Source organism: Eucalyptus grandis, chromosome 6, assembly GCF_016545825.1.
Source record: "Eucalyptus grandis isolate ANBG69807.140 chromosome 6, ASM1654582v1, whole genome shotgun sequence".
NCBI lineage: Eukaryota > Viridiplantae > Streptophyta > Magnoliopsida > Myrtales > Myrtaceae > Eucalyptus > Eucalyptus grandis.
Genome location: NC_052617.1, coordinates 11,612,801 through 11,627,372, shown reverse-complemented (window position 1 = coordinate 11,627,372; position 14,572 = coordinate 11,612,801). Strand labels below are relative to the sequence as shown.

The 14,572-nt window shown below is 38.8% G+C and overlaps 1 protein-coding gene and 2 long non-coding RNA genes across 3 annotated transcripts in view; 2 read left to right on the top strand and 1 right to left on the bottom strand.

Moving 5' to 3' along the window:
* LOC104448374 (G-type lectin S-receptor-like serine/threonine-protein kinase SD1-1) overlaps positions 1-448 on the top strand; it is a 3,812-nt gene extending 3,364 nt beyond the window's left edge. Inside the window, exon 5 of the mRNA XM_039314336.1 lies at positions 384-448. Coding sequence (XP_039170270.1) covers positions 384-448 — 65 coding nt within the window. The remainder of the gene's footprint in view (positions 1-383) is intronic.
* An 8,794-nt stretch (positions 449-9,242) lies between these two features.
* LOC108960441 lies at positions 9,243-10,914 on the top strand. Its single transcript, XR_001988244.2, has 3 exons — positions 9,243-9,452; positions 9,546-9,621; positions 10,537-10,914. It is a non-coding gene; the product is annotated as an uncharacterized LOC108960441 (long non-coding RNA).
* Positions 10,915-12,461: 1,547 nt separating this feature from the next.
* LOC120295002 lies at positions 12,462-13,682 on the bottom strand. The gene is made up of 2 exons (XR_005552371.1): positions 13,281-13,682; positions 12,462-12,737 (listed from the first exon to the last, which is right to left on the bottom strand). It is a non-coding gene; the product is annotated as an uncharacterized LOC120295002 (long non-coding RNA).
* Between the last annotated feature and the right edge of the window lie 890 nt (positions 13,683-14,572).

The window sequence follows — 14,572 nt, the reverse complement described above, 5'->3', positions numbered from 1 at the left end:
AACAAGAGAGTAGGAGTGAAGAAGAAGGTCAGAGATTAGGGTTTAGAGGTTAAAACTACCATGGCGGTAGAGACTGCTCTGCAAAACGAGAGAGAACCGACTCCCCGATTTTGAAGAGTGCAACTAGGATAAGTGGAAGAGAGAGATTTTTTTTTTTTTTTGTTAGTCACTTGCAGTTGAGAAAAGGCAACAAAAAATAGAAATACTGGATGAGGTAAAATAGAAAAGGCAACATAAAGAAAGGTAAAAAGCGTTTGACATGCTCTCTTAAACTATCCCAACCAATAAAGTAGAACTTCCTAATCGAGTTTTACTTTTACTAGGCTTTAGCATCTTTCCAACAAGGGTGTCATGTTCAATTTTTTTGTGTGAGAATTCTGCAGCCACTAATCCTTCGCTCTCTCTATGCTGTGATCATCTCGTGACCACAAAAACTGGTTACCTATGACAGAGGGATTTGTATATCAGCATATGCAATATTTTTGTATACTCAGAATGGCTTTTCTTGTAAAATCGGTGTGAGAAACATCTTTTAAATGTACAAAGAGTCCCTTGGCCAAAAAGAAAAAAGAAAAGAGGAAGGACTAAGGCCATCGTTATTCATTTAAAGTCAAGGGTTTTTTTTTTTCTTTCTAATTTTTTAACAACGCCAAAACAACTAACGTTTATAATAATATGACCATTATGCTACACTTTCGAGCTGGAATAGAATTCATATACCAGTGTGTAGCACAGTTATTTGGAATAACACTTGCTGTAAAAGTTAGGAAAAAAATGAACTTCCCATACCGCAGGAGGATCGATCCTTAGAAGGGACCAAGGGAGATGGAAAGGATAAAAGAAGAAGTAAAATTTGCGAGTAACTTACCAAGAAACTTGACGAAGTGTTCAAGTGAAGAATGGGCAAGGGGATGATCCCACTCCAGTGACTACCACGTCTGTTGATTTATCTGAATCTCTCGAAGAGAAGGGGGAGGAGAAGGGAGCCCATTGTGGAGCAGGGGCAGCTGCAAGGGAATTCTCTCCAGTTTCAGACAATTGTCTATAAAGATCCACCTAAGGGAGTTGCAACCCGTGGTTCCATCACATATGCTCTTCAGCTCTAGAAGATTCTGCAGAAGCAGGTGCAATAACTTTGGAGAGGAATAGCGCGTCGTTTTGGCAACAGTGCCTATTATCACATCTATGCTCTTGCAGTCTTTGATTGATATCACGTGGAGGAAAGGGAGGTGGAGCTACATGTCTTGCGTCAGCAGCACCCTCTTCATGCTATTGCATCCATTTACTCAGAGATATGTAAGGCAATAAGTGGTTCCGCTTGGCAATGCCCACGTGTTATCTCCTTTAATTTCTCACAACCATTTGTTATAATCATCTTCAGATTTGGAAGGAGTGGACAGCCACTTCCATTCCATCACTCTCTTCATTTTATGACAACTCGACAATTCCAATGATTGCACACTTTTCGGTAGCAGAGCGTAGCCGTCTCCACTTGTTCTGTCTACACTCACAGCGATATGGTTGCAACTATTGATGAGTATACTCCTCTCTGTCTCATCCATAAATCAAAGGCGGCAATCGTCTAGTGCACCCATCACAAGCCTGAACCATCGACAACTATTGCGCTTGAGATACCCACTCCTACATTGAACGTTTCCACATTGGCAACAAAACAATAAGTTCCTCCACCCCCGTTAATTTTACCTTCGTGTCCTCAACTTTTCAATCGCAATAGATTGCAAGTTCACCAGCTTTTCCAACATTCTCTTTGGTAATGTCTCGGTCTTTGTGCCATCTAGGGTGAGGTACCTTGGGTTTACCAACATCTCCATGCCCTCCGGCACTTCTTTAAGACTATGAAACGATGTTCCCCATTTTAGTACATGAGATTGAAACTATAGATATAACTAACCATCTCCTAAGTCAGTCCACTCGCAAAGGAAGTTCACTAATCAAGTGAACTTTTTTTTACAAGCAGCAATCTGTGCGATACGGTTGTGTGCCTCGATCTCTGCATCTAAATTGAATTGACAAGTTGTTATACATTGATTCAAAGCTTTACATAGTAGCATTTCACATAAAAACCTGCCTCCCTCCCTCCCTCTCGTTCTGATTACAGCATTATTTCATGGCCCGGGTTCGGCGGCACCCTCAGGCCTTCAATTTGCTTGATTTGTTTTAATGTCAATCCTCTCGTGTCTGATTACAGCATTATTTCGTGGCCGGGCTCACCTGCATCCTCAAGTTCTTCAATTTGCTTGATTTCTTTTAATGTCAATCAATTCTAAGGATGGACGGTAGACTATCCAGTTTGGACGCGCCTAGTGTGGCTTGACCAATGGCTTTCAAAGCTAGTTGGAGTTGAGAACAACTGAAGTGGAAGCCACTGGTCGAGCCAATTATGTAACTTATTGTTGATAAACCCAATAAAAATCTGCGCTCTTTGCTCGCCGGAAACATTAACCATCTTATGTGATTGGGGAATGCCTACCGGAAAAAAGGTCCAGAAACAAGACCAGACATGATCACTGCGTATTTTCTTGTTCCATATTGGCCGATTAAACAATTGAAGTGTTCTATGTTTCTTACGGAATTAGAAGATCGGCGAATTTAAGTAGATTGCACGGTTAAATCCTAGGATAGGGCATGATGAGTTGCAATAGAAAATTCATACAGGCATGCAATTGCACAATGAGGGTAAAATATAACGTATGAGGAGGAGGAGGGGACTGAAGCTCCGGTCCAATTACTAATCTCTGGTGTCGATTTGGTCCTTCAGCCCCTGAGCACACACCCTTGACTCCGATGACAGCCAAATATGAAGCGGCATGCAACGGCGTGATGAAAGAAGGAACAGGAAAGACGACAGAAGAAACCACACAGTAACGTTTGGGGTTCAGAATAAAATTCAGAATATGATAGAATTTATCCTATTTTATGTTTTGTTCATGCCAAAAATATGATACAATTAGATATAAAAAGTGATATAGTCTGGATAACATCATCCCATGGGGAGATAGAATAAAGGTGAATGTGATATTCTAATATTAATAGTATAAAAGTTTATTTTCTTGGATAACAAACTTTTAAAATTAATAAAATTAAATAATATTTGAATTTTAATATAAAAAGTTCAAAATAACAAAAAATAACAATAATATTTTTTTTTATTCATTTTAAAAAGAAAAAAAGGAAAAAAAAGCAAATAAAAATGAAATAGGCAAGAGCATATTTTAGAGACTCTTATCATCTTCGTTTGTGTAATTTTTTGGTTTATTTGCACCAATATGTCATGCATACAAAAATTGAAGATAATAGGATGTGAAAATATCCGATTTTATAATTGTGATTCGCCAAATGGTAGGTTGGATATAAATAAATCCCCGGATGTAAATACCATATTCTATTTAGTATTATTGTGTCTAGAAATCTAGATGACCAAATGCAAATCGAGAATGTCCCCAATCTGCAAGAGCAACACAAGATGACACTCAGCCCAACTCTGTGTCCAACGAATCTCGAGTTGTACGTGCCACTCTTTTCGAGCTCTTTTAGAGGAATATTTCCCTGTTTTCATAGGTTTTTCGGTATGGAAATTTAACTGCTAGCTTGCTCTCTCCTATTAGTGAAGTTGGTTTCGTTATCTTAACTGAATCCACATTATCCTCGTTGGTTGCGCATTGTGATTTATAGGACTTCAGTAATTCTGGTGTTCTCCATTCGCTTTGCAATTTATTGTCGTCAAAATGCTTTTCCACGCACCAACTTTATCGAGCTCAGAATGTTCCTTTCTTCCAATAATCTGATGGTTAATTTTGCTTATCTATCCTCTCCTCTCATTCATGAAGTTAGTAAAATGATACCTTTCATATTTGCAAACTTCAACAGAAGTTCTCCAAGACAACCCTCCGTCTTGCTTACCAGAGTTCCGGATTAATATACAGAGATTCAAGCATATCCCCGAGATATGTCTGCGGAAACACATTCTCTGATAGCTTGAGAGACCACAAAGAAGATGGCGAGATCTTTGAGATCCTTTCTTTGGTAATCTGGACTTCTATCGTTCCCACCTGCGAATACATGATATTTGTCTTACCAGCGAATGACAATGGTGAAGGTGCCCGTTCTGGCCCATTACTTCTTAGGCACTACAAATTTGTCAATGCTATGGCTTTTCATTGCATTATTATAATAGAATGTTGTCTTGTTACAGGTGGTACGTTTGCTTTATACACAATTATTATGTAAGCACTAAAAGATGGGACTGTTGAGCAGTTCAGATGCTGCATATCACTGCATATAATCTTACATTCCTGATGCCTCATTAACAAAGGAGACGACGGCCAGCTTGCTTATCAAGGAATTCTTCAAGAAGCATCGGAGCTCTCGTATATTACTTGATTTTTGAAACTAATGTTCCAATGTTCCCAAAATGCTAAAAGAACAAGGAAGTCATACCCAATGAGAAGTCCCTGAGCTCAAGGCCTGTTACACAAGAAACACCTCTAGACAATGCTCGAACAAAAGCTTAATGTTCTTGGAGACTAATCCCCCTGCACGCCAGATCAGCCTCCGAGTTGGGCGACCAGGTCGGTCCAGATGCCTCACATGGGACTAGACTCCCAAACTCAATATCTGTCATTGATTGCGGATCGGCAACAAGCAACAGCATCTGACCGTACTTGTCAATGGCACAAGTACTTTTTCCTTTTGGTCGAAAATGGCACGGGTATGGACTCCGACCTTTCCGAGTACCAAAGGACAGGATATTTGGAGCTCTGCTCCAGTCAGAATGGGTTTCTGCACGACAACCTTCCTCGAGAGCATTAATTACAAGTTGGCTGCTCAGATGATTTCTAAGACGGTCAACATTGCGGATGCCATTAAAGCTAGCATCATGCGCTCTGTGTCGGGTGAAATAGCCACTAGTCTGCAACAAACCGAAAGTGTTGGAGAAAACTCCTTGATGTTTTGAAGCTGACAATATTTATCCGAAGTCTGTTATGAAGATTTTCAGACTTTAATGTCAAAGTCTGAAGATTACCATACTTTAGTGTCAAAGTCTACCCTCACTGACGAATTCCAGACTAAACATGATGAAAAATGAAGACGAAGTCAGATTCAGGATTATCTTCAATTCTTCCAAAGCCTTGGTTATTACAGGATTTATATGACTTTCTGGTTGGAATCAATAGCTACGAAGATTGGTTATCTTCATTCAAATCGATTTAGATACACCAAATCCTTTTGAAGACAAGTAATTTTGGAAAGAATCTACTTATGGAAATCAAAATCCTGATTGTATAGGCGAATATGATTGACGGACTTTCAGCACAATCTTCAATGGCTCGAAGATCTCCTTGATCGATTTTGTCCAATGGATTGATTGGAAGAATTTCATTAAAAAGTGCCAACGGTTATGAAGGCATGAATGAGTATTTAAGGAGATACCTTTGTCATTCGATAGAGTGCGCGAAAAAAAAATTTCAAAGTCTGAAACTTTTCAATTTCTTGTTATTCGATATTCTAAGCTGAAAATTGTACTCAAAAGAGAGAGTGATTCATATTGTGACTTCATGAAAGAGAAGCAAACTCTTCACTGTGAAGTCGAGATTACAAGACTGTAAATACTCTTTTGATTCATAGTGGAATCCAGCCCGAAAGCTGCCGGCGTGGGAGAGTGGACGTAGGCTTGTTCTAAGCCGAATCACTATAAATTTTGTGTTCTTATTCTATTCCCTAAACTCATTTATTTTTTTGTAGTTCTATTTAACTGCTAAAGTCTTAACTTGCTCAAAGTCTGTTGTCTTTCAGACTTAGTTTCAAAAGCAAAATAACTTTACTACTTTGCGCGAAAATTTTCTTTACACCTATTTACCCCAATTTAGGTGTTCATACTAGCACTATCAAAAAGCACCTCCCATGATAGATTATATTAACTCTATGTAGATCATCTAATTCATATCCATATCAATTCTTTACACGATTCATTCAAGCGGGGGTGAGAGATATAGAAAGAGAAATGCTTAATGGGGGTAGAAATAAGGGAAAATACAAACCGTGAAATTCAGAAACAAGACATAATTATCATAGATGGGAAAAGAAGGCATAAATTAAGCATCTGTCATCACAAGGTTCAGAGGTACTTTAAACATCAATCGAGCAAAGGATGGTGTAGCAATGTCTAATTCTTAAGTTATACTTTGTTAGTTGGGACGGTATGAGAGAGCATGTCAACTGCTTTTTTTTTTTTTTTTTTTTTGTTGCCTTTTCTATTTTATCTCATCCAGTACTCCTATTTTCAATTTCAAACTCCTTTTTGGTTTTTAAATTAATCGTTGTACTGTAATAAAAAAATTAAATCAATGCAAATTAGATTTTCTCCTTTTTAGGTGTCATTAAGCGAATGGGCCAGAGATCATGTTTATGTAAGCTCTCTCGAAATGCATTGACATACATATGTTGATAGATTTTTCATTAATAGTCATGTGGCACGATATTTTATAGAGGACGATGACGCCCTTTGCAAATGACTAACGAAATTTAATTGTTCTACACCTAGACTGGTGGAGCGGCAGATGATCAGCTGAGGATGAATTGTCTTCTAACAGCAGTAGATGTCAAAGTTATTGCCATCACTACGTGGTCCTGCTCGATTGATTTTTGAAGTACCTCCGGTTCCTATAATGATATATGCTTAATTTATTTATGCCTTCTTTTCGTATATGCGATAAGCATATCTCTTTCTATATTTCTCGGTTTGTCATCCCTACTTGTCACTTGCCTTTGTTTTTGTTGCTTGAATAGATACTCTCTCATGTCTCAACAGGTTTGATTTTAGAGTCACCATCTTGCAAATGTCTGGTGTATCTATGTAGCATGTGTATTCAATATGCTATCGTTTATTTCCGTTGACATGGCTAACGGGAAATTTCTACTTTTTACCTCAATATTTTAATGCTTTTTCTAATCCTTTTTCTTTTAATTTGTCTAATTAAGCCCTTCTACTTTTACTAGCTTTCTAATCAAGTCTCTTTGATATTAAATTTGGCTGAATCCAGCCAACATGGCCTCGTACAACAACGTAGTATGATGTGGACAAATTTTTGTAATGTGGACATGCACATGGGGTTTACATTGACTAAATTTTATCCACATCAATCTTTGACATTGTCTACATTGAAAATATTTTCCTAAAACGTCCACGTGGGCATCCACATATGTTATCATCATCGTACTTTGGTGCCGTCCGAAGACCATGTCCACTGAATTTGGTCATATTTGGTAAGAGTTTATTAAGAAACTTATGAAAGTAGGAGGACTCGATTAAACATATTAAAAATATGAGCTTAATTAGAAAAGGCGTGATAGTAAAAGCAGAAACTTTTCCCTTGTCTGAGAGATGCGGTTTTCTGCATGTTCAGCATAGGGTTGGTTGTACCACCTAATGAGGGCAGTCCCTTAAGCCCTGGTCTTGCAGCATACTCAGCCTTTTACTTTCAAAAAACTGGTGGGGTCTATGCTCTTGCATAAAGGCGGACATTCACATTCACAAATTAGAAGCTTAACTAAAAGGATCAAAGTAAAATCATTAGTGGCATAATAGTTAGACATATGTTTTCTTCTTGAACATATTTATGACCAGATTAGTGATTCTGATCCCTTAGAAGTCACTGAATTGTAAGCTAACCATGTGTTGCCGTGAACAGCATAGCCTAATACTAGCAAGTCAATGAAATTGACAGTTTCATTATGTGGAGTACAGTGCCTTAAACTGGAAACAACTATGAGTCAAAGTTCAGTACAATGCGTTTTAATCATGTGATGGCAACTGCTTTAAGGCAACACAACCTAGTTGAAAGATATACTCTTGCAAGCATTCTCCGCTTGCTCAGAGACAGATTCAGTCATCCTGCTTTCTCAGGTCCAAAAGGCATAACCAAGAAGACAAAAGAAAGAAGTGATCATGTGTTCCTGTAGTCAATGCTCCTATGACCGTACGTGACCCTTCAATTCTTTTCAAAGGATGGAAAATTCTAGGATCAAGAACAGTCATTTAAGTCTACATTAATCAAGTTTAGTTCAAAGTAAGAGAATTGAATTCCTTCATACACTGGTGCATGCACTCTCCCCAGCTTCCATTCCAGCCATTGTATCATACGGAGGCTGACAGGTGAAACGCTAGTAATCCTCACAGAATGGCAAAAACCACAAAGACCGCAAATGGGAAGCTGCCTCCTAGAACCGCCACGAAAGGCACCAAAATCACACCCATTTGCGCCGCCTGAGCTTCACAGCCATGAACCACATTCCTCACCATGGTTGGAAAGAGCGCCGACTTGTAGATGAAGAGCAAATTGTATATGCCAGCCATGCCAAGAGCGTCGTCCAAGGGAAATTGGACATCTTTATCAAGGTTTTATTCATTTGTTTGCACTCAACTTTTTTTTGGAGGCATAAGGAAAAAAATTGTGTTGCTTCTTAGAATTTTATTTTGATTCGAAATTTGTGATGATTCATTTGTGATTTGAAAAAGTTGTATCCGTAGCAATTTATTTTATTTTACTTTTTGGATTGAGACGCTTCTTTAATCTTGTCGGTACAAAGACTCTTTATCATCAATCTAATGAGTTTTCAATGAATTTGTAAGTAGAATTCTGAAATTTTGTTCATAGGATGCATTATAATTACATCTATTCACGAAAAGAAAATCGATGATCAAAGGTACTAATTATATTTTGTATAATTCAGAACTTTGATGGTCAAAGATAGTGATTTCCTCTTGATTCACTACCTTATGTTAGCCGTGACACGGAAAACATAAAGAAGAATCATTTTTTTTTTTTAAATTTTTTGCAAAGATTGGAATGGAATGACTTAGGTGAACTGGATATCCATATTTCCTTAATGGGAATAAATCACAAATTCGTCTATTGGCAATCTGGGGCTTAATTATTTTGCATCTTTTTTTGGAAAAGAAGAGAATGAAGGGAAACTACAAATAAGGACCCAAAGTGGGGCTATTTTCTCAAAAAAAGGCATGGAATGTATCTTGTGTTAGATAAGGATATGAAGTAACCACATCTATCTAAAATAAGGACCTCACCTCGCCAGCTGGCCAAATGTTATTTTTCCGGCCATTGGAACATGGGTATTTTTGTCATAAAAAGATGTACAAGTAGAAAAATATAAGCCCTAAAATTCAGAAAAACAACAAATTACTTTTTTTTCTTCTTCTCTTCCCATCTTCTTCATTACCTTCGGAGAACACCCATGGTCCATGATCTCCGATGCCATACGCACGACCTAGTTCACCATCACCGCCGTATCTCTTCAGATACTTCTTGATCGGTGTCGGATTCACCGCCAGATAGTGCGACTAGCTCCTTCAACCTCCTCAACACCTATGTGCATGAGACCCTCACTGCCCACACCGGCCTTTCCCAGTCTTCGTATGTTCCCATCTTCTTCCTTCCTTTACAATTGCTGCGTTCTCACTCACCCACTCTCTTTCTTCATAATTACTCTTTCTCTTGCTCAACCAGTGGTCTTTGCATCCTAAATGTGGAGTCGAAGCTTCTTATGTTGGCAGTTTCATTCATCTGCATTTTATACTAACAGGTATGCAATTTTATTGGCAGTGTCTCTGACCGGAACACCTCTGATCATGTGCAGAAATTGAAAAATATGCGTCTTATTATAAGGGTCATATAGAAGTTTAAATAGTACGTGCTCTTCTGCTCTTCCAGATTTTGGGACCTCTTTTGTTGGTCACTTCCTCAACCAGGAGTTAAGGCTCTGTTAGCAATTTGTGATGCATGTATTTCTTAGAACTAGAGTTCTAGTTGATAATTAGACAGAAGTTTTATATGAACTATAAGACCTTTAAGATTTAGTGAGAAACAGCTAAACAGTCAAGGTTAAAGAGTGAATGTGTGAAGCGGATTAGTTCAAGGCTTCTGGCGTGTGGAATGAATTGGAGGTAAATCAAGTATCTCGCATTAGCAATTCCAAATTAACCAGGAAATGACTGAATTAAGAAAAGCATAAAACATTTAATGGGGTATGGGCAATATCCTCGCCGTAACTTGTCTATCTTTGAGCTTCTTATCCTGGAGGACTAATTACTTGTCTTTTGGCTTTAAACATCTCGATCTGACCGTGTGCATGCCTATATCATTTATGTGGTTCTGTTTTCTGCCAAAAAAATAACCATTTAATTCAAGCCCAGATTTTGAGGATATGCCACATGTGCACGCGGCAAACACAACTCACACAGACACATTTCAGTATTTTATTTGTTTTTGGTCTGGGGCACTTACTGATGAACATTCATACTATTTCGATTATGATTTACTTGAAATTCTCTTATATTGTTGTAGACCCTCAGTAGTGGTTTTTAATATGGTTTCCAGTTAAACTGCTTTTGAATTTTTTCTGCTTGGCACAATTAATGATACTAATGAGTTTTGTGAAATGTGTGCCTTTTGTTGGCATGCAACTCTGTTTTTACCTATGTTAATTGAATTGTTTCAGAGGTGGTTGCTGTCAACTTATGAGATAGATGCTCAGATTGGCAGCAGAGCGCACCCTTGCAATGATCAACCCAACATTATCGTGTAATTTGAGTAGGGAGATGTAAAAAGAGATCAATTAGTCCTTGCCAATGGTGGATCGCCAGTCGCTTACACACCCGTGGCCAGCAAACCAAAAGGGTCCATTATGGGGTTATAAGATTGTCGGGACATTCTATCATTTAGTTGTGGGGAGTAGCCCATCACGGTCTTGGTCTATTTATAGTTACATATGGGGTCATTCTTGTATGTATGTTACCGGAAGGAATAACATGGGGTTATATAGTTGCCTAGATAGTCAGTATATAGGCTGGAGTTCCCAACTGAGTTTTCACTGATTCAGATAGGAGCTCCATGTCGATTTGTACAATTTTAAGTTTCTTTGTATCCAAGTTTTGCTTTCTCTGGCAATAACATATTTGATTGTTGCCATTGCCACTGTCTTGCTCATACACAAACTGTCTTGCTCTGCTCTGCTCATTTCTGGGCATTCTCGCTTTGGTCCAAGTTACTAATATTGAAGAATTCAAGCAAGGTACGGAGACAAAGAAAAAAGCTAGCTTCGGGCAATGTCAACAAATGAACAACCCATTATTGGTTCACCTTATTGTTTGTGTTAATGTGATTTCTTTGTGAAATAAGCCAAAATCTGAAAAATTACAAATGGAGAATCGATGCTACAAATGTGATGAAAAACAATTATTAAGGTCCTCAGGTAAATAGATATAGGGAACTTCAGTAATTGCACCACTAATTCACAAGGTGGAAGATATGTAAACATCAATAGATAGAGCTTGGCATAATTATCACTTCTCCCAATCCAAAAGATACATCTTGATTTATAAAAAATTTAGTGAATATTCTCTTCCTCGACTTGTCATTCTTATCGGCCTTGGGTATCTTCCTCAACTCCTCCTTGATTACATTGTCAAGATTAATTTCCATAGTCTTCTTGCTCGACATGTAGGAGCCCATGCAGTTGTCTTTGAGGGCCTGAGCCTTCACGATTCTTTTTATGTTTGCCTCCCATACTCTCTAGTCACCAGGCAGCAAGGCGAGACCACAATTCTGTCGGAGATGACAACCTTCCACCTTGTCCCGGAGAATGTCCTTAATGGTCTTGCACAGGTTCTTGCAAGACTTCTTTTTCTTCTCCTCTTCAGTCTTGTCGTCAAGTTTCAGTCCCTCATTAGGGACTGAGACCAGCTTCTTCCCATCATATTCCTTCAATTGGCCCATAGCATATTCATAAATGGGGTAACTGAGTAAGTCGAAATGCTTCTTCACAAGGTCCTTGATTTTTCTCTCCTCCAAATAATCCAACTTAACATCAATTATACTCAGTACCCGTTGAGACCACTATGTTACTCTGCTAAAAGCACACAAATGCTACATAATTCAATTGAAGATTGGAAAGTATCCTACTTCATCCTCCTTGAGGAACGGTGGGACTTTGTGTTAAGGAGTATAAATCAAAAACACCGACTGATATTAAAGGAGAAATAACAGAGGCTGAGATTAGAAAGAAGGGAGAGCTGCAAAGCAACAAAGTAAATAACACAGACTGGAGAAGACATGACAACTCAAATAAACGATCGTGATAAAGAGTGATATGGATCATCATCAACGGTTAAGAATTTGCGATGAAGACCGACAAGGATTGCCAACTCATGAAGACTCGTGAGCAGTTATTCAGTTGAGAAGTAAAACAGATTGAAAAACAGTCTTGTGAATTTCAGTTTTTCTGTTGTATCTTCGTCTTCTTCTATAGGAAAAATATATAAGGAGTCTTAGCAGAATCATTTGGTAGCTAAGCGAGAGAATGCAGAAAGATAGATAGAAGATTTCTGCAAACGAATGTTTTGCATTTTACAGACGAACAAGAGATAGAGAGAAAGAGCGTGTGTAAAGTTTAGAAGTTCAAATCTTCCTTGTTCATTGAAGATTCAAGATATACAGAGACTGTATTACAATCGTATTGAAATACATGAAATCAAAGCTTCTTGATTGATCTTCAGTTCTTCGATATATCTCTCCTTCTTCACATTGTCAAGTTCTTCAGTTCTTCAGTTCTTCAGTTCTGTTTCTTCATCTTCTCACTTTGGTTCCTCTGCCAAGTTGCTCTTTACTGACGTCCCTTGTGAGAGTGAAGGAAACTTTAGCCTGCGATTCCCAGAATTATTTCTAGTCGTCATTGTGCTTAATGGTCACAATAACTTTCTCAGTCACGAGGTAAGCTGAGTAAAACTCAACATCAAATTTTCCAATCATGCTAACATCAGCACCGGCTTGCAATGATTCCATATATTCCTTGGTCCCAGGCCTTGCGATCCCAGGTTACTCACAAGATCCGCTTAAAACAAAGAGCCAGAGCAGTAGTTGACAGCTATACACCAAAGTCAGAAATTCGTTCAAGGGCCTGAAGACGCAGGGGACAACTGTCTCTTGGTCTATGACTGAATATTACGAACTTCCATTATAACTGACTAGTTCTTCCCAAGTCGATGCAAGTAATTCAAGACGATAGTAAATTTGACCAATCTACGAGCTATCGACTTTCAAAATGACTAGTTCTTAATCTTTTAACCTTCAAACTCGTTCCACACCAGGTGTCCCATTCACTAAGCGACCTCAATGCAATGCAGGGCACGGATACAATCACGGACAAGCACTAATAAATAAACAAAAGGAGGCAGAGAGACGTACATGAGATCAGTTGTGGATTAGTTCGCGAAGGAACTCCTTGTTGTTGCAGAAAGTGTTGGTAATCAAGCTTAGGAGATAGTTGATCTCTGCCTGGAACACGAAGGTCTTTGCTTCGGCCATCTGCCACATCCTTGAAGACTGAGAAAGGCTGGTAAGGATCTCGTGCACAAAGGTGTTAAGGAGGTTGAAAGCTCGCCAGTTGCACTTCAACGACCTAATCCCCGGAAGCTACCTGTTAGAGATCTGGAGGTGAGTCTGATGCCGGTCAAGAAGTATCTGAAGAGATCCGGTGGTGATGGACCATGGTGACCCAGGTTGCGCGTATGGCGTCGGAGGCCATGGGTGATCTCCAAAGGTAACGAAGAAGATGGGAAGGAAAGAAGACAACAAAGCAATTTGTTGTTTTTCTGAATTTTAGGGCTTATATTTTTCTATTCATATATTTTTTATGACAAAAATGCCCACATTCCGATAGCCGAAAAATTCACATTTGGTTGGCTGGTGAGGTGAGGTCCTTATTTGAGACAAATGTGGCCATTCCAGTCTTTATTTGACATGAAAGTTTATTTCGGACACTCTTTTGAAAAAATTACCCATTTCGGGCCCTTATTTATAATTTTCTCATTAAATGATGATATCATCAAGGCTAAAGTGGTGTGATTTACCAATTGTCTGCTAAAGACTTTTTTATGGCGACCATGGATCCTTATGCTTCTCTGGAAATAAAAAACAACCCAGTAACCAGTTGCATGTTCATATATGAATCGTCTGTCAGCGGTTGATAAAAGGAAAGATCCTCGGAAAATTGTGTAATATTAGCCACGTCTAAGATGACGCGGTTGCTCCTTATCCCTCCTCCTGCTCGTAGTTCTCTCTCTCTTTCTCTCTCTCTCTGCGATTTCGCATGTTTCAATTCCGATAGTTAACGCGCTACTCTCTTCATTTCAATTGGCGGTGTAAAATGTTTATCGGGTGCGGGATATCCTCCAGTATCACTACGCCATGAAGCTTCACCTTGAATGGCTCTTGCCCTGCACAATCTTTTTATGTAGAGAAAGATTAACAGTGTACACAATTTTTCGGCTCTACATTATTTCTGTCCTATTTTGATGTTTGTTGTTGTTTCTCGGCTGCAGCTAATTCGCACGGAGGCAGATACCGTGACGTTTTAAGTGGTGGATTTGTTCCACCGCTGTGCAGTACCTATGTTTCCTTTTTATTAGAATGCCTCTGAGTAGGAGGATTTTGGTGAAGGGGCTCTGCCTGTAAGTATGCTATTACAATTGGAGATT